At 49.4% G+C, this 22,465-nt stretch overlaps 1 protein-coding gene across 2 annotated transcripts in view; it reads left to right on the forward strand.

Moving 5' to 3' along the window:
• The window catches only part of ACLY (ATP citrate lyase), a 43,221-nt gene that overhangs the window by 18,700 nt on the left and 2,056 nt on the right, over nt 1–22,465 (forward strand). For both annotated transcript variants that reach the window (XM_059380328.1, XM_059380329.1), the window contains 13 exons: nt 2,454–2,595; nt 2,848–3,016; nt 6,236–6,340; nt 7,147–7,343; nt 10,348–10,429; nt 11,086–11,196; nt 15,182–15,309; nt 15,909–16,002; nt 18,333–18,487; nt 19,797–19,947; nt 20,148–20,291; nt 21,439–21,552; nt 21,917–21,999. In XM_059380328.1, the coding sequence (XP_059236311.1) occupies nt 2,454–2,595; nt 2,848–3,016; nt 6,236–6,340; nt 7,147–7,343; nt 10,348–10,429; nt 11,086–11,196; nt 15,182–15,309; nt 15,909–16,002; nt 18,333–18,487; nt 19,797–19,947; nt 20,148–20,291; nt 21,439–21,552; nt 21,917–21,999 (1,675 nt within the window). The remainder of the gene's footprint in view (nt 1–2,453; nt 2,596–2,847; nt 3,017–6,235; nt 6,341–7,146; nt 7,344–10,347; nt 10,430–11,085; nt 11,197–15,181; nt 15,310–15,908; nt 16,003–18,332; nt 18,488–19,796; nt 19,948–20,147; nt 20,292–21,438; nt 21,553–21,916; nt 22,000–22,465) is intronic.

Consider the following 22,465-nt stretch of genomic DNA (forward strand, 5'->3'; position numbering starts at 1 on the left):
TCTTTGCTCTCTCTCGCTTTCCCACCCCTGCTTAGTCGCTCCCACCCCTACTCAGCACCCTCCTGGCCAGCTGTCTCTGGCTCCGCACTCCGGACAGGACAGGGTAGGGAGCTCGGGAGCAAGAACCAGGCCCACAGCCTTGGAGAGTGGAGTGGTGCCTGCTGAGGAGGGAGGAGCGTCGTGGGAAGGAGGGAGCCATGGAAGCTGAAGGGGGAGTGGCAGCCTCAGCCCTCTGGGATTCCCATCTGGGTCTCAGGGTCTCTACTTTTTTTACTTTTCCCACCTAGCCTCAGCACTGCGTCCTCATCCCTGAGCTCTCCGTGTCAGCAGCAGGTTGACTTCTCTGGGTTTTGGGTGGAAGACAGGCTAGACAAGTCAAGGAGAGAGGTAGAGGTCCGGATGGATGTGCCAGAAATCTCTAGAGGGGATCTGGGCGTTGGTGTAGGAGGTCACTGCTTACACGAGGGACATTGGCTGTGCTCACTCATATTCACGCAAACACATGCCCCCCACCCCACCCCAAAAGCATCAGGGCTTCCACTTAACTTTTTGACATTCACAGCTGTGGGAGGATTTTCCCTGGCGGAAGAGAAGCTTCTGATGGTGACCTTTGATCCATTGCTAAGGGGAGGGGAAGGGGCACCTAGGCTAGGCTAGGATATCCCCCTAGAAAGGCCAGGAATGCAGCACTCTCACTATCTGCCTTTGATCCCTGTTTCCTGTCTCTGGAAAGATTGTTTGTTACCTGAAAGACCAGAGCTGAGGCTGAGCCCTGTGCCAGAAGAACAGGTGCCTACCCCGTTCTGAGAGCTCTTCCACCCACAGGCTGGGGTTCTCTTACTGTCAGTCCCTGACCCAGCAGAGGAGCCTGGTAGGGGACGTTAGCCCTGCTGCTGGTGTGCCGAGGAGGATGGCCTTCAGCTCTGCCATCTATGTGCTCAGGAAGGACCACTCTTGAATTCTGCCCTTTTCGTGCTGGAGGTGTGCGTGGGCTTGTGGAGACTGCAGAAACTTTGTCCCGTTTCTGTACTCTCTGGGGTAGACAGATGCAGGTTTGTGTCCTTGCTCAATTCTGACTTGGGGAGGCTCCCCTTCTGGCTTGTGTCCCGTCCTCCTCTCTGGTACAGTTAAGCTGCATCGTAATTTACTATATAATCTGGCCTTGATGCTAGGTGACAGGACCTCCGTCATCCGGCATCTCTGAGCTTCATGTTTCGGGGCCTGGGAAGCGAGGGTTCTGGATTAGGTGGCTATCTTTGTTCTGTGATCTCATGTCTCCTGAGAACCCAGATGGGTCCGGTGACGGCAAGTCCCAGGTATTTGCAAGAGCAGGAGCCCTCCGGTATGAGAAGCTTACAGCTGAGAGGGAAGAAGCAAGCCTGCGTAGGGATGAGAACCCTGCATGCCTTGGGAGAGTGAGCTCAAATTTAATCAATCAGACCTTGAACCTGATTAGCCAAGCCTGCACTAGTACACTAGGTTAATTAATACCAGATGGCCCCTGAGCTCAGGGCCTTGTTCTCCCTGAAGGAGCTGAGAACCTCCCCTGGGGCTACTTCCCTCCAGCGACTTGCAGGGAATGGGAGGGACGGGTCACCTGTCTGCAGGGTAGTGAAGAGGCCTTTCCCTTCAGGCTGCGCAAGCACTTCTGACAGCTCTTCTCCCCTTCTTTTACCTCTCACTCTTCTGTCTGGTGGAGAACTGCCCAAGAGCCTTGTTTTGAGCAGGAGAGGGCCACCTGCTCTTTGCTCTCTCTCGCTTTCCCACCCCTGCTTAGTCGCTCCCACCCCTACACAGTACCCTCCTGGCCAGCTGTCTCTGGCTCCTGCTAGAGGGAGGAAGGCAGGAGGGTGGGGACAGCACAGAAAATGATGAGAGGGTGCCATGAAGCCAGTGTGCTCAGGCCAGAACCTCAGGTAGAAATCGGGCTGCAGCCAGCCTTTTCTGTGGACCTACACTGACCTAGAATCCTGAGGATTCTGATCCTGACCTGAGCTGGATTACATCCAGTTTTAGAATTGATGATTGTCGGGTTGTTTCAAGTCGTGTGGCCACCAGAATCGGGAGTGCTTGATGTTTTTTGTTGATCAAGCCTAATTGATCATCTGCATGTAAGCAAAATGCTGATCACGTGCCTTTCCTATGAGGCGGAACAAGTCCTGTAGGGATTCTCCACCCGTGGTGGGTCTTTTCTCTGCACGGGAGTGCTTTCTGTGCTCACTGCCAGCTACTTACCAGCTAGGCAGGTCCTCTTAGCTTTCTTGCTCTCTCTGCCACCTCTTGACCAAGAAACCAGGGCACTCTTCCCCCAGTTCTCAGAGTCCCAGCCTCTTGACATCCCTTTGCCATGGTGATGAGCTCCCTTCTCTAGACCTGGCGTGGAGGGGCGTGGCAGCCCCTGCCGGTCTCCCGGGAGTGTGTGTTCTGGGACTCGCTGTGTCTTTGCCCACCAGGAAAGAGTGCCACCCTCTTCAGCCGCCACACCAAGGCCATCGTGTGGGGCATGCAGACCCGGGCTGTACAGGGCATGCTGGACTTTGACTACGTCTGCTCCCGGGACGAACCTTCAGTGGCCGCCATGGTGTACCCTTTCACGTGAGTCCCACCACGGCCAGAAACTGGAGATGGCTGCCAAGGGGGGGTTTCTCAGCTCCTCTCCCTCACTAAGATAGACCCTGGGGGAGCCAGCAAGATTATCCCCGTTGCTGGGGATCCATATTCCTGGGGGATCTGCTTCCCACACATGGGACCCCATCTTCCATCTTCTAGATGAAGCTCCTCCCCTCAGCTTCCCTCTCCCCAGCCCTGACAGTTAGGGGGTATCCTGACCCTCTTCTTTTCTCACAGTGGGGACCACAAGCAGAAGTTTTACTGGGGTCACAAGGAGATCCTCATCCCTGTCTTCAAGAACATGGCTGATGCTATGAAGAAGCACCCAGAAGTAGATGTGCTGATCAACTTTGCCTCTCTCCGCTCAGCCTATGATAGTACCATAGAGACCATGAATTATGCGCAGGTAGGTCAGTGGGCGCTGGGGTGGGGAAGCAGGGGAAGTTCCTGAGTGGTGTCTGCTGGCAATGCCCCCTGGGACAAAGGGGTTGGCACTCAGGACTGGCCAGTGGTGTGGGAGAAGGTCATCAGATACACTCGATCTTTAGAAGGTAGGATGATAACTGAGGGCAGGCAGGCTGGCCAGGGCAGCTTACCTAGGCTCACAGAGTCCATTCAGTATCCTCTTCCCCCACCAGGTCCTCTCTGTGCTGCTAAGACCGGCTTTCACAACAGAATCAAAAGCAATTTTTTTTTTTTAAGATTTTATTTATTTATTAGACAGAGAGATCACAAGTAGGCAGAAAGGCAGGCAGAGAGAGAGGAGGAAGCAGGCTCCCTGCTGAGCAGAGGGCCCGACGCTGGGCTGGATCCCAGGACCCCGAGATCACGACCCGAGCCAAAGGCCGAGGCCTAACCCACCGAGCCACCCAGGTGTTCCCAAAAGCAATTTTTTTTTAAAGATTTGATTTATTATTTATTTGACAGACAGAGATCCCAAGTAGGCAGAGAGAGAGGAGGAAGCAGGTTCCCTGCTGAGCAGAGAGCCCCATGTAGGGCTCGATCCCAGGACCCTGGGATCATGACCTGAGCTGAAGGCAGAGGCTTTAACCCACTGAGCCACCCAGGTGCCCCCCAAAAGCAATTTCTTTTTTTTTTTTTTTTTTAAAGATTTTATTTATTTGACACAGAGAGAGAAATCACAAGGAGGCAGAGAGGCAGGTAGAGAGAGAGAGGGGAGGAAGCAGGCTCCCTGCGGAGCAGAGAGCCCAACATGGGGCTCGATCCCAGGATCCTGGGATCATGACTTGAGCCGAAGGCAGAGACTTTAACCCACTGAGCCACCCAGGGGCCCCCAAAAGCAATTTCTTATTATAAAATTATTACATGTCTATTACAGAGGAAACTTAAATACTATCAAGTAAAAAGAAGAAAAATTGAATACCTCAGTCAGTTCCAGTTTCCCAGAGACACAGTTGCTAACATTTTAATATATCCTTCTGCGTTCCTTTTTCTGGTTTTGAACATGTGGGATAACACTGTACGTGACTGGTAGTCCGTTTTCTTCAGTTACTCATTCTACATCCTTAAATATTCATTGGCAACATCAGTTTCACCTTTCCAGGTCTTGTGGTGAGCATCTTAAATGGGCATTTGCATATATCCTTAATTATTTCCCCAGAATAAATGTCTGGAGGTCACACTGCTGCATCAGAACTTGCAGATTTGAAAGCCTTTGATCCGTCCTGCCCAGGTGCCCTCCAGAAAAGTTAAAGGACTTAAACTCCCATCATTGTTTCAACAATGCCTGCTTCTCTGTACCCTGGCCAACACTGAATGTTTTCATTTTAAAAACATTTATTTGGGGCGTCTGGGTGGCTCAGTCAGTTAAGAATCTGACCCTTGATTTTGGTTCAGGTCATGATCTCAGGGTTGTGAAATCAAGCCCTGCATCAGGCTCTGTGTTGTTCATAGAGCCTGCTTAAGATTCTCTCTGTCGCTCTCCCTGTGCCCTTCTACCCTTGCTCACCCTCATGCTCTCTCTCTAAGAAAAACAAGCATGTAATTGACAAGTGATAGGCATTCTATTTAATTTGCATATCTTTTTTTAAGATTTTGTTTATTTGAGACAGAGAGCATTAGAATGCAAATGTAGGAGGGGAAGAGGCCAGGGGGAAGCAGGTTCCTTGCTGAGCAAGGAGCCCATTGTGGCGCTCACAACCTGAGCCAAAGGCAGATGCTTAAACAGCTGAGCCAGCCAGATGCCCCTAATCTGCATATCTTTGATTATTAATTAAGATTAGCTTTAAAAAACATTTATTGACTATTTATACCTTGGGTTTTTTTTTTTTTTTTTTATTAAGACTTTATTTATTTGAGGGGTCGCCTGGGTGGCTCAGTGGGTTAATGTCTCTGCCTTCGGCTCAGGTCATGATCCCGGGGTCCTGGGATCGAGTCCCGCATTGGGCTCTCCACTCCATGGGGATCCTGCTTCCCTCTCTCTCTGCCAGCCTCTCTGCCTACTTGGGATCTGTCAAATAGATAAATAAAATCTTAAAAAAAAAAATAAAAGACTTTATTTATTTGAGAGAGAGAAAATGTGAGAGCATGAGAGGGGGCAGAGTTGGAGGAGAAAGCAGACTCCCCACTGAGCAGGGAGCAAGATGTGGGACTCAGTCTGGGGACTCCAGGATGATGACTTGAGCTGAAGGCACTTGGTAACCAACTGAGCCACCCAGGCACCCTGACCATTTATATTTTGTAACTTGCTCTCTCTCCCCCTTTTTTTTTTTCCTGAAGTGTTTGTTACTGAATTGTATGAGTCTTTATAGATTAATATACTGATTTTTCTGTTCAAAATTATTGTTCGATCCCTGGCTGGCTTAGCGCAGTATAAGACTGGAGAACGTAAACTTGTTTTGCCATCTCCGTGAAGCAAAAACCAAAGCATACCTGCTGAACATGAGCTGCCTTTTATTCTAGAGCAAAGCTTAGTAAACTATAGCTTAAGGGTCAAACCTATTCCACTGCTTTTATAAATAAAGTTTTATTGGAACACAGCCATGCTGTGTTCATTTATGTATTGTCCACGGCTGCCTTCATGCTACAAAGGCAAAGGTTAATAGTTACAGCAAGAGATCACATGACCAGAAAAGCCAGAAAAAGTTTGCTGGTCCCTGGTCTAGAGCGAAAGTCCTGCCCACGCCCACTCCTCCTGGCTTTCTCCCCCAGTCTACTCTCTAGTTTGGGTGTGGAAGTAGCTCATTTGTGTTCCATACTAACCGTGGGACATAGACCCTGGGACCCTGCTTTAGGAGTAGGCACCAGGACAGATGGGGAGCAGGTAGGTCCGAGTCTTGTGAGTTTTTGGATGGGAGGGAATAGAGCCACTTTTGATGGTAGGGGGTTTTCAGAAACATTTGCTCCTGCTTCGTTACTGAGTTTCTGTGGTGTTAACCAATGGAGATTGGCTTTAAATGTCTACACCTCTCTTTTTTTGGAGAGGGTTGGAGTAGTCGGAATAGGGACTAGGGACAGAGGCTTATAGGAAGAAGGGGGTTGCATACTGTTAACATTACTTGGTTCTGAGAGCCTGGGAGGGGGCGTGGAAGCTGGGTCTTATAAAGGGCGCCACCTCGTTGCTTCACCTGAGGCACAGAGTTAACAGGAAGGGACTGTCCTTTAGATCCGGACCATTGCCATCATAGCTGAAGGCATCCCTGAGGCCCTCACAAGGAAACTGATCAAGAAGGCGGACCAGAAGGGAGTGACCATCATTGGACCTGCCACTGTGAGTGTCCTTTCTGTAAAGCCCTTTAAGTTCAAGGCTATCTTTCAAAGTTCTGGACCCACAGAAAGCAAATTTGTTGACTGTTCTGTTTCTCTCTTAGGTTGAAAAGATTCAGAGAGTACCCATTGAAAGTCAAGTCTGTTCATATCCAGTTACTTTAAAGGGTTCTCTCCCCAGTCCCTATCACTTTAGGGGGCTTAACTGGAAGATACTATGTGTGTCTGCCCACCTTTGTGCAACCATAGCATGTTTTTTGACTATTGCTTTAACTGTGAAATGAAGAAGAATCTACTTAGAGGTTTTATTTGCCCAAAGGTTTTCACATGGAAAGAAGTTGCTCTGGGAGTATTTTGTTGTTGTCTTTCCTTAGTTGTGGTACTAAAGAGTTGTCTGAAGGTCAGATTTTTGAATTAAGCAGAGGGCCTTTCTTTCATCTCTGAGGCAGGGGTGATGTTGAGCAGAGGTGCACACCTATGTTTTACACTTCCCCTGGGTGCTGTCCCCCTTTTAGAGCAAAGGAGGGGACTTAATCCTGAGTACACACACCGAATCTGCAGCAGTAAGCCGTGTTTTCCCAGTAAGGTTCTCTTTTCTTCTGCGTAATGGCTCATGAGGGAGAGATGAGACTCTCCCTAAGCTGGAAGCCTAGCGTGCAGGTGTTAGCTCTCTCAGACCATTTTCTTCCCATCCTGACCAGTTTCGGGGAAGGGAGGTTGAGTAGGTAGTATTGGGCCTTGTGATTTCCCTGAGCTCTGGTTCGTCAGGAGCTTACCCTCCCTCCCTGACTGCTGTTTCTGCTCTCACAGGTTGGAGGCATCAAGCCCGGGTGCTTTAAGATTGGGAATACAGGTGGGATGCTGGACAACATCCTGGCCTCCAAGCTCTATCGCCCTGGCAGCGTGGCCTATGTCTCGCGCTCTGGGGGCATGTCCAACGAGCTCAACAACATCATCTCTCGGACCACGGATGGCGTCTACGAGGGCGTGGCCATTGGCGGGGACAGGTGATGGGCTGGGCCAAGGCGGGCCTCCCCAGCTGGGGAGTGGTGGGCTGGGTGAAGGTGGGGTCGCTGGGTCCTCTAATCTCTGCTCAATGCTGCTGAGTAAAGTCCATAAAACAGGACATTTGGGGGCGTCTGTGTGGCTCAGTGGGTTAAAGCCTCTGCCTTCGGCTCAAGTCATGATCTCAGGGTCCTGGGATCCGAGTCCGGTATGAGGCTCTCTGCTCGGCAGGGAGCCTGCTTCCTCTCTCTCTCTGCCTGCCTCTCTGCCTACCTGTGATCCATGTCTGTCAAATAAATAATTTAAAAAAAACACCAAAATCTTTAAAAAACAAACAAAACAGGACATTTCTACTCTGTTTCAGGAATGATACTGGCATGAGCTCAGAATAAAAAATAGAAAAAGGTGTTTTCAGAATGTTTGGGCTTTGGGGATAATTTTGTTTGTTGTCCGACTTGTGGCCACAGGGAGGCAGCAGAACGCAGCAGTTGGTGGGACTGATTCTGAAATCACAGCAAGAGGGGGCTCTAATCCCCAATTTCTCTGTTGATTAGGGAGGTGTCCTGGGCAGGTCATTTCCTCCTCAGACCCTCCATCATCCTTACAGATCAAATGGGTAAAATCATAGCAGCCACCTCATGGGGTTGTCGCGAGGCTTAAGTGAGGGTAATATTTCTAGAAAGTGGCTAATACAGGGCCTGCCACTTAGCAAGTACTCAGCAGCTGTTAACTGTAGTCCATAATAGTGAAAGGAAAAACTGTTTCTCTACTGTCTACCATTACCTCACTAACCCTTCTGGCTGCCAGATGTTGGGATTTTTTTTTTCCCGTGCCAGGCAGTTCTCCAGTTCTCTGCTGGGTGTCCTATAATGCATTTCAGTTCTGACCGTATCTACCTGGCATTCGTACCAGATCCCCCAGGGGAAGGGCTCAGCCTCACAAGATGCCAGTTGCAAGTCCAGGCTTCTTGTACTCCTAAACAACTGGCTGTACATTGGGGGTCTCCACACCACCCTTCTTGGGTTTGGTAATTTGCTAGAATGGTTCGCAGAACCCAGGAACAGCCAGAGGAAAGAAATACCTGTGGCAGGTTACGGGGGACAGGGCATGGAGCTTCTGTGCTCTCAGCGGGCACGCCACTCTCCCAGCACCGTGGTGTGCTTATTGACCCAAAAGCTCTCTGAACCCCTTTCTTTAGGGAATTTTTATGGAGACTTCATCTTGTGGGCACGATCGATTATTAATTTAATCTCTAGAGGATTCTCCCTTCCCCAGAGGATGGTGAGTAGAGCTGAAAGTTCCAAGCCTCTGATCCTGACTCAGTCTTCTAGCGACCAGCCCGCATCCAAGAGCTCTGCAGATGCCCACCCAGAGGTGCCTCAGGAGAACAAAAGACCCTCCTGTCACCCAGGAAATTCCAAGAGTTTTAGGAGCTCTGCCTCAGGAACTGGGGGACAGAGACCAAATCCCTATTTCTTTTTATTTCACATATAGTGTATTCATTGTTTTTGTTAGTGGGAATGGTAATCAGTAGAATATTATTTTAGAGTAATGCTTACCATTTAATGCCATAATACATGTTAGCCACTGCTGTTTATTACTACCACCATCGCTCTTTGCCTCAACCAAAAGCTTTTGGGAGAGTGAGTTACCTTGTCCGTCTCCTGGTTCTCCAGTATCATGTCAGGTGGGACTTCCTGAGAGAGAAAGATCTCTCTCCCAAGTCTTGGGGGCTACAGCCTGGGGAACCGTCGTCCCCAGGGCTCCCTGACAACGGGCTCCAGCTCAAGTAAGTCTGGGCAGTTAGACTCTCCCCTTGGGATTTATCATGCTCTTGAAGATCTGTAGAGAAGCATCCTTGGCCTTAAACAATCCTATCGTAAAATCTTGTGGCAGGAGAAAGTAAAAAAATATAGGGGAACCTTGAACAACCTAGGTTTGAACTGCACGGATTCGCTTATATATGGATTTGTTAATCTTTATGGCTTTAATTACATTCTCTTTTCTCTAGCTTACTTTAGTGGGAGAACACAGTGTATAATGTGTATAACATACAAAATACATGAATTGACTACTGATGTTATCTGTAAGGTGCTGGCCAACAGTAGGCTCTCAGGAGTTACGTTTTTGGGGAGTCATAGTTATACTTGGATTTTTGAGTGCATGTGGGTGTGGATTGATGACCCTCACATCGTTCGAGGGTCAACTGTGTGTGCAGGCCCTATGTCTGGACCTAGCAACAGCATGTCAGTTCTGGGACGTTGGTTGGCACGCTGTATTATTATCTATTGCTGTGTTAAAAAGAAAAAAGAAAAAAAGTCACGCAAGCCAGGTGATTTCAAACTATGATAGGACATCTGTCCCCATAGTTTCTGTGCATCAGGAATCGGGGGTGGCACAGGTAGGCACTTGGGGCTCGCAAGGGATGGGCCACAGCAAGGTGTTCGCTGGCCACAGGGCCAGTGTGGCTCAGGGCCTGCCGGAGGTTGTACATGGCCCATCCATAGGCTGGCGGGGGCTTTCTTGGGGCTTCTCTAAGGGCTGCTCCGTGTCTTCAGGACATAGCGGCCAGCGCCTCCCAGGGGCAGCGGTTCAAGAGAGAGTGCCAGACAGAAGCTATTCTTTGTATAACTCTGCCTGGAAGCCATTGTCAGAGAATCACTTCTGGCCCGTTTTGTTTGTGAGAAACGGATGTCTGTCTGACCCATATGCAAGTGAGGTGTGAGGTTCCGCCTTCTTAAAAGAATTTGCAGCCATATTTTAAAGACCCCACACGTATGTGGTCCTTACTTACATCTCTTACTGTCAAGCAAACCTCCCCCTCGTCCTCCCCTTCCCTTGTGCTTCATATTTTAGCCCCCCCCACACACACACACTTGAGCCATCTCTGGGCCCTCACTGGACACCCACACTCACAAGAAGCCTCATGTGTTCCTGGTAGCTTCCTACACCTGTACCTGCACGTCCGCAGGCCTCCCGATCCCATGTGTTCTCTGCTCTCACCAGGTACCCCGGCTCAACATTCATGGACCATGTGCTCCGCTACCAGGATACTCCAGGAGTAAAAATGATCGTGGTTCTTGGAGAGGTGAGTTTTGGTTTTTTGGGGTTTTTTTTTTTTTCTGACTCTAAAAGTAATGTGTGATCTCAGTTTTGTTTTTGTTCTTTTTTTTTTTTAAATGTATGCATTTTGGTTATATATAACTTAATGTGCCAGTCGCTGGTAATCCCGCTCCCTACACTCTGGGGCATAGAGGCCATCGCTGTTAACACTGCCATGACTGTTCCCGAAAAGCTTCTTGACTCTTGGTGGTGAAAGATATTCTAGGACCAATTAAGAAGCTGCTCTGGGATGACCTTGGTCTCCTGGGCAGTGCACAGCTGGAGTAAGAAGTGCACTTTTTTCAGTTTGGGAGAGTCTTACAACCCCATTCCTTGCTTGTGCACCTGAGCAGGTCTGATCCGAAGTCATCGTATACCCTTAGATAGGGGAGGGGCGTCCCAGGGACTCCAGAGGACACCCACTCCCCGGTTACAGTTCTTCCTTGTATCCTGTCTTAGTCCTGCAGGCTCTTATTTGGCCAGTGCCCATGTGTCTTCATCTTTTAGCTAAGTTGTAATTCGGGACTCCTGGAGCCTCTGACCCCTGCCTGACTCAGGGCAGATTTTCCAGCGGCAGTGCTGCCCACAGCAACTCGGGACCTGGTTTCACTGACTTAGGGGCTTTTTCTTGTTCCTTGGCAGATAGGGGGCACTGAGGAATATAAGATCTGCCGGGGCATCAAGGAGGGCCACATCACCAAGCCCGTGGTCTGCTGGTGCATCGGGACCTGTGCCACCATGTTCTCCTCTGAGGTACAGTCCGCGCAGGTCGCTCCTGGCCGGGTGGAGCGGGGTGGGGAGCATTCGAGGTGAGCTGTGTGGTCCCCTGGTTAAGCAGCTCTTTCCTCCGATGCACATTTATCACTCACTGCATTCCTGTAATATCCAGCTGGGACCCTGCTTTCTAGGAGGGTAAGTCCACTGGAGGGTGGGGGGCAGCCATCAGCAGGTAAAGGCCAGAACAAGGCTCTGAGTCCCTGCTTGGAGCCGCCACACTTCTGTCCAAAGGAGCTGAAATGGCTCCACAGGGAAGGTGAGGCCTGTGCTGCATCCAAGGTCTGAGAAGGGGTTTGCTCTGCGAAAGGGAGGTGGAGAAGGAAGAGGACACATGCCAAGTGCAGAGCTGGGGAGGGGCTGTAGAAGAAAGCCAGGTTTGTTCTGGACAGGAAAGTGCCCGGAGCCCTACAGTGAGCACGGCAAGGACGGGCAGCCAGTACAAACACTCTCCGAGCTGCCTGCTTCTGCTGGGTATGGCCCGTCAGGCTGTAGCCCAGGACTCCAGCTTAGAGGACCCTTTGTCTTGGAGATGGCCCATCAGTGGTGATGAAACCGGGGTAGCAAAGACTTGTCACCCATCAGTGATCAGTAGGGGGGCAGGCTCCGAGGGTGAGGGCTTGTACAGGCAGTTTGTGTGTGCTGTGTACGGATGAGGACAAGACTGGGCCATGAGGCTTCCCGCAACTGTGCCGATCGATCCCTTTGCTGGACGCCCACACCCTTCCTGCCAGTGAGCCCGTCACCCCGTTCTTTCCCCCTGCACTGCCTGCCTGCCCGCTGAGATTCCTGATTCCTACCCCCCTCGTGGTGGCCGTATTTGTGCCCTCCTTTAAGCCAGCAGTTCTGTTTCTGCAGATTTACTCAAGGGGGTCTATGTGCGAAAATACTTCAAAATGTTGGGTGCAAGGATACCCGTGATGTTGTTGTGGCAGAAAATGGAACAACCCAAATGCGGGTCAGAAGGTGATTTGTCATCACAACACAGACAGGCAGTTGAAAACCCAGCAGGCAGGAGAGCGAGGTGCAGCTTGACATGTTTAAAAGTTTAAGTTATATTAGATTAAAGAAACGGGATGCGGTAATGTGATTTTATATAATGATTATGTTTTGGTTTTTTTTCTCCAGTAAGTAAAAGGAGAGGAGCGGGTTACGGGATTGCGCCCATCCCTCAGGCATGGCCTCTGCTCTCACAGGCTAGAGTCAGGTCTTGGTGGATCTGTGTGACCAGGGCAAGTCCTTTGGCCTCTCTGTGCCTCAGCTTCCTGGGCTGTAAAATGGGCATGATTGAGGATTGTTCAGGGGCTCACATAAGAAAGTAATGGAAAGGGTCTGGCACCCATAGTCTTATTAGCAAATGCTCCTTTCCATTCTCCAGTTCACTGACTCCATGAAGCTCTTCCTGATTCTCTTTCTTCTTGACTGCTCTCCCCTCCGCGTCAGCAGCCAAAAATATTACGTCCCTCCCCCTGCACTGTTTCTCTTAACCAGCTCTGCATTACTAGCCCTCCACCTCCCCCCGCCCCACCCCAGCTATGCTAAGGACATTTCCCAGCAGGGCAAGGACCTCGCTCTTCCGTTTCTGGCTGCGCGCCCATCATCACCCCAGGGATAAGACAGGTCCTCAAGGTGTTTTATTTTTGTCTTTCAATTAATTTAAAACCTTATAGAATTTCAAGCATACACAAATGTAGTGGAGTACAGTGACTGCCCAGCTAATAAGGGATTTTTGATTTCCTAATTAGATCACATGACCTTGCAGAACTTTCTCCCCTATAGAGGAGGTAAGATAGTTTTGCAACAAAATCTCCACCTGTAGGCAAGCGGAGATAGCTCATCAGGAAAACAGAATTAAGAACCGAGCAATGGGAGTAGAGACCAGAGGTATTTGTTAAGGGGGGCGTTTTTTCAGAACTATGCTCCACAAAACACTGGTCCTGTAGCATGGGTCAACAAAACAAAACAAAAGCAAACCAAAGCAAACAGAAAGGGAGCTTCTACAAATTAAGAACTTGGAACTTAATCTTCCTTTTAAAAATGTTGGTTTTGAGGGGGCGCCTAGGTGGCTTAATCAATTAAGCATCGACTCTTGATTTCAGTTCAGGTCATGATCTCAGTGTCAGGGGATCAAGCCCTGTGTTGGGCTCAACACTACTCAGCATGGACTCTGCTTGTCCCTCTCTCTCTGCTCCTCCTCTTCCCCCGCCCCCTCAAATAAATAAATAAAATCTTTTTAAATTTATTTTGGTTTTAGTGTTGAGGAATCTCAGAGTTTAAGAGACTAGTTTGGCTGCCTGGAATCCAGCATTTTCCATGAATTTGAGTACAGAACCTCTTCTCCTTCCCACCCCATCCACCTGTGCAGATCCGGTCCTATAAAGAACGCACCGGGAGCCTGTGCTTGAAAACTTGTGTTTTTTGAGCGTCGCTAACAGAGCAGAGGGTTCCTGACCTTTTAGGCAGTTAAGGCCCCTTTGGTTCTATGTAGTGGGTAAGAACCCAGGGAGAAGCCACACTGCCTGGGTTCGGATGCTACCGCAGCCTCCCCGTGTGGCCTTGGGCAAGTTATGTGTACATGTATTCGATAACGGCTTCCACCGTGTCGGGCTCGGAGCTCCACTTGCGCATCTCTACCCGGCCCGAGCAGGACTCCGAGAACTGGCCCGAGAGTAGGGGCGTGTTTCCTTTCTCATTGGAAGCAGCCACGGCTACTGGGAGATGAAGTGAGTCAGGTGTGCGGACAGTGTCCGGATGTAATGTTCCTCAAATAGCTTAGATGCTATTGTCATCACCCACCTCAACCCGCCCTGATCGGGGTTTTGTACCACATCGCATATGCTTAACCTCATTTTCCCCACTGGGTGCCCAAAAAAGACACCATTACCCTGTAGCTCTCCCCATGGGCTTTCTCTTCCCTAATGCTCCCCTCCTGTAGCCAGTCACCCCATGCCCTTGGATTTAGAGTTCATCTTACCGCATGCTCGGGTGGGAGGGGGCAGGTGCTAGTCGGCTCCAGGTGGTTGTTGCCATGTGGGAATAGAGACCTACAGACTTTTTATCTTCCGCATGTTTATTAAGGTTTATGTACTTTATGGGGAGAGGGGCAGAGGGAGAGAGAGAATCTCAAACCGACTCCACACAGCACGGCTACGACCCTGAGATTATGACCTGAACTGAAACCAGGAGTCAGACGTCTGACTGACTAAACCCCCAGGCACCCCTACAATCTGACTTTTTAAAAAGAAGCTAGAAGGAGCTTCTTCTAGGGAGGGTCAGTCAGTTAGCCATCTACTCTTGGTTTCAGCTCAGGTCATGATCTCATGGTTATGGGATCAAGCCCTGAGGTGGGCTCTACACTGAGCAGAGAGTCTGAGATGGTCTCTCTCCTATCTCTCTCCTGTCCCTCTCCTGTCCCTCTACCCGTCCCCCGGCTGGTCTCTCTCTGTCTCTCTCTCAAATAAATAAATACTTTTTAAAAATAGATAAATCAGGTGGTTAAGCATCTGCTTCAGCTCAGGTCATGATCCCATGGTCCTGGGATCAAGCCCCCACATCGGGCTCCTTACTCGGTGGGGAGCCTGCTTCTCCCTCTCCCTCTGCCAGCTGCTGCTCCCTCTCCTTGTGCTCTGTGTCAAATAAATAAATAAAATCTTAATTTTAAAAAAAAACCCACCCCTCTGGCTGCCACAGGGAGATGGGCCGCCAGGCTTTATGTCCTGGCTCCCCTACACAGTAGCTATGTGACCTCCAGGAAGCTTCAGCGCTTCGGTCTCTTGGTCTAGAGGTCGAGAGTCATTTGGCATACCTGTTGAGTAAGGCTGTGTGAGGCTTGAATGAAGTGATTCACATAGAACATCGAGCAGGGTCTGGCCTGTAGTGGGTACCGACATTCCCAGGAGCCTTTTTTGTCCTCTCCTGCCAGGATTTTACAAGCCCAGTAAAGCCTCTGCCCTTGGCCTTCCAGGTGCAGTTTGGCCATGCCGGAGCGTGTGCCAACCAGGCTTCAGAAACTGCAGTAGCCAAGAACCAGGCTTTGAAGGAGGCAGGAGTGTTTGTGCCCCCGAGCTTTGATGAACTTGGAGAAATCATCCAGTAAGTGGACTGTGGGGAGGATGCCAGCCTCCGGCTCTTTTTCCAGATACCCCGCGAGGATTGGAGCCTCTGTAACACAGAAGTGTCTGAAATTCCTGGTCCCTTTTAGGTGACGACTACAACCGTACAGATGGTCTGAAATCTTTTCTTTCTTTCCAGTTTTTGTTTTATTTTGTTTGTAGACCTGGCCATTCCAGGCCATTCAGACTGGTATTAAAACATGCTCGATTTCTGAGCCTACCTACTTGGCTGTTCTGTAAATAAGAAATGAGCACAGAAATGGTTAGATAAACGGATTGATAAACTGGTTATTGGATAACCCATTGGATCTTCCCATTCCTCCCCTTTTCCGTAGCCTCCAGATTCAGCTTTCTGTAAAGCTCTGCAGGGTTAGTGGGTGGGTCTTGGCCAGAACCAGTTTTCCTTCTGTTCTCAAGAACCCAGCTGGTGTAAGGCACTGCCAGGAAGGGGGGAGTGCAGAGCCAAAAAACCTGGAGTTTTGGCGTTGGGTGGAGGAGCATTCCTGGGATGGCTTAGCTGTGCCCAGAAACATAAAGTCCACATGGCTGTCTTCTTCCTCCCCTTTCCTCCCCTCCCAGGTCTGTGTACGAAGATCTTGTGGCCAAAGGAGTCATTGTCCCTGCGCAGGAGGTGCCGCCTCCAACCGTGCCAATGGACTACTCCTGGGCCAGGGTAGGTGCTGCGGATGCCTCTGAGGGTGGGTGAGGCAGGCTGGGAGGCCAACGGGGTGGGCTTTGAGTTGGCTTGGCTTGAATCCCTGGAAACCTGGTTGCCTTAGGGCAACCCTGTAAATCACTGCTCTGGCCTCCAGACCCTGTCTCCGAGGGCAGTTCTACTCAAAGGGCATCAGAAGAAACCTTGACGATTATTCTTGGATTCCAACCCCTCCTTATGAGCTGGAGCTTGTGAGCTAGCCCCTTCTGACCAATTCAGGGCCCAAGAGGGCGAAGGGCAGGGTGTCTGTCCCACCAGCCACGTGGCCTGGCCTGGAAACAGGCTGAAAAGAGACAACGTCCCCTAGAGTTGTTTACACTTGATCGAAGGGGCATCAGGGTGAAGCAGAGAGTCTACTCTGCGTGGTTGTCTCAGCCACAGAGATGAAAAGTAATATTCTTAAAACACAAGAACTCTCTGAAATCAGTTTTTAAAAGACCAGTAGGAAAAATGAGTAGGAAATGGCCTTTCAACATGAAAAAATAAATGCTTAACCTCACTCATAAAAAGAAGCCAAAGCAAAAACTGTGATACCAATTTGCCCCTTTTGGGTCAACAAAGAAAAAATTCTTTGATAATATGTCGTGTCTGTGTGGGTAGAGGGAGACTGGTGCATTTTTCTGTTAGTGGTGGGACTGGAACTGGGCACAACCCTTCTGAAAGGCAGCTGGGTAATATCAGGTTTAAAAGTACTGGCCCTTGGGGCTCCTGGCCGTCTTGGTTGGTTAAATGTCTGCCTTCAGCTCAGGTCATGATCCCCGAGTCCTGGGATCAAGTCCCACAGCCCGCTTCTCCCTCTCCCTCTGCCCCTCCCTCCTGCTCGTGCGCTTGCTCTCTCTCTCTCAAATTAAGAAAATTAAAACTTAAAAAAAAATAAAAATAAAAAAGTGCTCACCCCTGGGGCACCTGGCTGGCTCAGTCAATGGAGCATGTGACTCTTGATCTTGGGGTCATGACTTCAAGCCCCTGTTGGGTGTGAAGATTACTATCAAAACAACAACGAATGCTCACACCTGATGGGATAGCGATTCCGTATCGAGAAAGCTACTTCAGGGAAGCGCTTATGCCTTCACACAACTGTGTTCAAGATTTTTCTAGTTAGGGCACCTGGGTGGCTCAGTTAAGCATCTGCTTTTGGCTCAGATCATGATCCCAGGGTTCTGGGATCGAATCCCTCATCAGACTCCCTGCTCAGCGGGGAGCCTGCCTCTCCCTCTCCCTCTGCTTGCTGTTCTCCCTGCTTGTTTCCTCTCTCACTGTCTCTATCAAATAAATAAATCTGTAAAAAATTAAAAAAAAAATAAAAAGAATTTTCCAGTTAATGGTTATCAGCGGAAGAATGGCCCAAATTGTGGTTTTGTCATACGATGATGTGATACTTTATAGCAGCTAAAGAAATGAACTAGATATGTGTATGCACTGACTTTCATGGAGTTTGAGTTCATTGAGTAAATAAGAGTATTATGGGACAGTAGATCATGATTATGAGAAAAATGTATGTATACCAAAACAGTGTTTTGTATTCTCCATGTGTCCTCGTATATGAACAAAAGTAGAGAAAGAAAGGCCAGATAGATGTCCATTAAACTGACAAACATTAAGGCGGAAAGGCGTTTTTAAATTAAAATCAATAGGGCCCTTTTCTGCAGTGCTTAGTACTGAGATTGCAGAGTGTGTGCTCGGGGCTCGGAACACACATATATTATTTAAAAATTCCAAGAAAAAAAACTCTTTTAATCTTAAAATTGATAGGGGACAATTGGAGAAATGAGTTGGTCTGAGGTAGAGTTGGCTTAGGTAGAGTTGGCAATGACGCCCCATTGTGCCCCAGCTCTGGAAGCCACGAGTTCAACCCAGTCCCTTTCCCTGGCTGAAGGACAGATTGAGGGGATCCCTTTTTCCCACAGCCATGTGCTGCCTCCTCCCATTTTGGTGGGGGGTTGGCAGCCAAATGTAGAATGTTAGAAATATTCCCCTTTAGAGACATTCTTGCATTTCTTAGCAAGAAACCCAAGGTGGCCTTGGGTTGGTTTCTGAGCTTCATTTCCTCTCCTTAGGACACATTTGTGGGGTAAAAAACGAACCTGTGGATGGGAGTTGTGGGTGCCCTGGGCATGGCGCTCCTATTTTCTACAACCCAAATCAGATAATAAAAGGGCTTTTGTATTTCTTTCTTGGTATGAGTTGGTCTGAGGGTTGCTACTTGGCAGTCAGAATTTAAGACCTACCTGAGATATGAGTTCTGTGGTCACATCATGCTGCTCGCCCCTTCCCCTCTCTCTGCTCAGGAGCTGGGCTTAATCCGCAAACCTGCCTCATTCATGACCAGCATCTGTGACGAGCGAGGACAGGAGCTCATCTACGCAGGCATGCCCATCACCGAGGTCTTCAAGGAAGAGATGGGCATTGGTGGGGTCCTTGGCCTCCTGTGGTTCCAGAGAAGGTGAGGTGTGCAGGGTCCTGCCATCTGTGACTCAGAGTTAAGGATTTTCCTCTGACCAGGGAGTGGGGGTGGGCAGCCTTGGGGAATATGTCCAGGATCAATCTTCATGGCCACAGATCAATTGCAAGGCCAGAGGAAAGAGATACCAGCTGTCCCTAGGTCTTCAAGGACAGAAGGGTCAGAAGTAGAAAGCAATGACCTCATCAGGGATCTTGGATCAGCCCCTGTCCTTGGTGCGTTTAAAGAAATGAGACAGAGTAAATGTAGGCCTCTTGAGAGAAAGGTCTGGATGGCTCTGGTAAGTCAGAGAGTACAGGCCCCATGGAGTTCCTAAACAGGCATGAAGTACCTCGTACTGGGTCCTCTCTTATCAGCCTGAGTGTTAGAAAAAAATGGGTGTCTCTGCAACTCCCAAACTTAGCCCTCCCCTGGGCCTGACAGTGGGGGAAGGGGCCAGTGAGTACCTGATTCACAGAGTCCTGGTTTGGGGTGGCACTGGGCAAAAGGCCAGGTCAAAGTCTTGGTTTGTGTCATTCCCTAAGTTGCAGAGATGGATCTTGGTCCTGCTTTAGGCCCTTCCTGGGAGGAGGGCCTCAGTAACACCTGAGCGGGTTTCCCTGTCTGCTTTCACATCCCCTGTCTCCAGACTGCATTCTTAATCAGATGGTGGGTTGAACCCTGCAGACCGATGAGGCGTCCTCCCCTGGGAAGGGCACAGTAGTCTCACTTCTCCCTCTGGCACATAGAGGGATGCCACAAATACAGGTTACATTCTCTGACAGTAACTCAACACTGAAAGCCACTGCCTAAAGAAGAATTTTCAAACCATGGCGACTAACTCTACTACTGTTTTAAAAGCAGTATTTGCAGGGTGCCTGGGTGGCTCAGTCGGTTCAAAGGCTCTGCCTTCTGCTCAGATCATGATCCTGGGGCCCTGGGGTTCTGGGATCAAGACTGGCATTGGGCTCCCTGTTTAGCAGGGAGTCTGCTTCTTCCTCTCCCTCTGTCCCTCCCCTGACCCCATGCTTGTGCTTGGCGCTCTCTCTCAAATGAATTAACAAATACTGCTTTTAAAGATTTTTTTTTTTTTTAATCAACAAGTTAGGAGATGCTCAAGAATCTGCAGGTTTTGCCATGGGATTGCATGATACTATATTAGATGTGGGTTGGGAAGTTGCTAACCTCCTCGAACTTACTGAGGGAGGACAGGAGCAAGTAGAAGCTTGGCTCTTCAGGTCAGTGTAGCTCCTGTTCAACTACTCGCCTCTGTTCTGACCCTCCTCTTAGTGGCCCTTTCCTCCCCTTCTAGGTTGCCCAAATATTCCTGCCAGTTCATTGAGATGTGTCTGATGGTGACAGCGGATCACGGGCCAGCCGTGTCTGGGGCTCACAACACCATCATCTGTGCTCGGGCTGGAAAGGACCTGGTTTCCAGCCTCACCTCGGGGCTGCTCACTATTGTGAGTACTGGCATCCTGGGAGGTGAGAACTGCAGGGGTCATGTGCCTTTGGCAACATGCACTTGGCCGCCGTGGGGTCCCAGAAGGAGCCTCGAAGTGTCAAACCACATGGCAGGGCAGTTTGGGGCATGCCAGATGGGTCTGCGACGCTGAAGGAGGCTCTTCCAGCTCAGGGCAATGTGGGCTTGCTTGTCCTACAGGGGGACCGGTTTGGAGGTGCCCTGGATGCTGCTGCCAAGATGTTCAGTAAAGCCTTTGACAGTGGTATTATTCCCATGGAGTTTGTGAACAAGATGAAGAAGGAAGGAAAGCTGATCATGGGCATCGGTCACCGAGTGAAATCAGTAAGTTGTGACTCTTCTTAAGGACGAATCTGCAGGTGGATGGTGCCAGGACAGCATTGTTCTAGCTGGGAACACCCAGGCTCCTGACTCATAACCTGCACAGCTTTGGCTGTGTTGACAGATGTCAATGATAAGGCAGCTATTTTTCCATTATAATACAGAATGCCCTTAAACAGCTTTGCATGAGGATCAGGGACACTGTTCCTTTCTAAGGAACATTCCACCCAGGCTTTGCAGCCACAGTGACCTCCTCCCTTAGCAAAGAGACATGCTAGCTAAGTATGGACTCCAGAAAGGGAACAACCCAAAAGCTTGAATGTGGCAGCAGGGTTCCGACATTGTCTCCAAAAGAGGCCCTGCGCTGTGGACTGTAGCAGCGCCTTCTACTTGGGAGCCGGAGGTCACTTAGTATCGGGAGTCGGCTGATGCCTGAACGCTGATCAGTTATTGCTTAGCCTGGGTCTCTTAGTAGATGGTGTGGCCTCAAGCATGAGAGGTCCAGGGCTTTCCTTAAAATTGCAGGGGTGCTCTGCTGCCCCACACCAGTAAGTGCTTGCTAGTTGAAAAAAGAACTCTGCTGAACTTTGTCATAGCTTGAGGAGGCTGCCGACCAGTGGGCAGCATGGTTAGTGGCCAGAACCAAAGACTTTCAGTGGGAGAGTAGATGAGCCCTAGCCCCCTGCTGCTTAAATGGAGGCCAAGGCCTGTGGTGAATACAGTTAACATCTCCAGGTCTCAGTTCCTTGTTGGTGACATAATAGACTTTAGAAACCATGTGGCACAGTGTCATCACCTGTGCCACATGGAATCCAACATGCGGGTCAGGTCCCTGAAACACACCTCCCAGTTGTAATAGTCATTTGTGTTCGTCTGTGGCAGGAGCCCAGACATGTCTCTCTCTCTTTTATTTTTTTTAAAGATTTTATTTACTCATCTAACAGACAGAGATCACAAGTAGGCAGAGAGAGAGGAAGGGAAGCAGGCTCCCCGCTGAGCAGAGAACCGACGCAGGGCTTGATCCCAGGACCCCAGGATCACGACCTGAAGGCAGAAGCATTAACCCACTGAGCCACCCAGGTGCCCCGAGACATGTCTCTTAATAGTGGTATTAGGGTAGGTTCCTCTGTAACTTTGGGTCACTTTCTAGATAAACAACCCAGACATGCGCGTGCAGATCCTCAAGGATTACGTCAAACAGCACTTCCCTGCCACCCCTCTGCTTGACTATGCTCTGGAAGTCGAGAAGATTACCACCTCAAAGGTAAAAGAGAAAATGTCCCTAATTCCCAAATCATAGACTGTCGGTGCATTACTTGGTAGGAAATAAGAGCCAGCCTACATTTTGTGTGCAGCCAAAAAACAAACCTGGTTTTCTGGGAAATTCTATTTCTGTTGCACTGCTAAGTTCAACAGATACGTATCCTGTTTCAGTGAGGTGTTGGGTTCTCTGCTAGACATTGGGAGTTAAACTGACACTTCCTCTCCTAACCAGCTGGGATGTTTTGGTGGGAGGTTTGTCAATTGTGGTCAGGATCTGTAGTTAGGTTAGTAGTAGTAATTGTGGAAATTTTACAAAGAGAAAATGAGAAATAATGATAAGTGCTTTGACTTTTTTGTCTCCCCAGAAACCAAATCTTATCCTGAACGTAGACGGTTTCATCGGCGTTGCGTTTGTAGACATGCTTAGAAACTGTGGGTCCTTTACCCGGTGAGCTCTGCGGCCATTTTCCTCTTAACAATTACTGATGCTTGTTTCCTACCAGCTCTTTTTATTTTTTTCCTTCCAGTTCTAAAAGCAGTGAATGCTCATTACAGAGAATACATTAGAAAATATGCCGGGCGCCTGGGTGGTTCAGTAGGTTAAGGCCTCTGCCTTCGGCTCAGGTCATGATCCCAGGGTCCTGGGATCAAACCCCAGATCGGGCTCTCTGCTCAGCAGGGAGCCTGCTTCCCTCTCTCTTTCTCTGCCTTCCTCTCTGCCTACTTGTGATCTCTGTCTGTCAAATAAATAAAATCTTTTAAAAAAAAAGGGGGGGGGGGGAAGAAATAGAAAATATGGAGAGGCATAAAGAAAACAAAAATCATCTCTACTCCTACCACCCAGAGCACCCTTTCTTTGCTTTGAAACCAAAGAGAGCTAGTGTCTCCTTCTAGGGCAGAAGTTGTACTGCCTG

This window comes from Mustela nigripes, chromosome 16 (assembly GCF_022355385.1).
Source record: "Mustela nigripes isolate SB6536 chromosome 16, MUSNIG.SB6536, whole genome shotgun sequence".
Lineage (NCBI taxonomy): Eukaryota > Metazoa > Chordata > Mammalia > Carnivora > Mustelidae > Mustela > Mustela nigripes.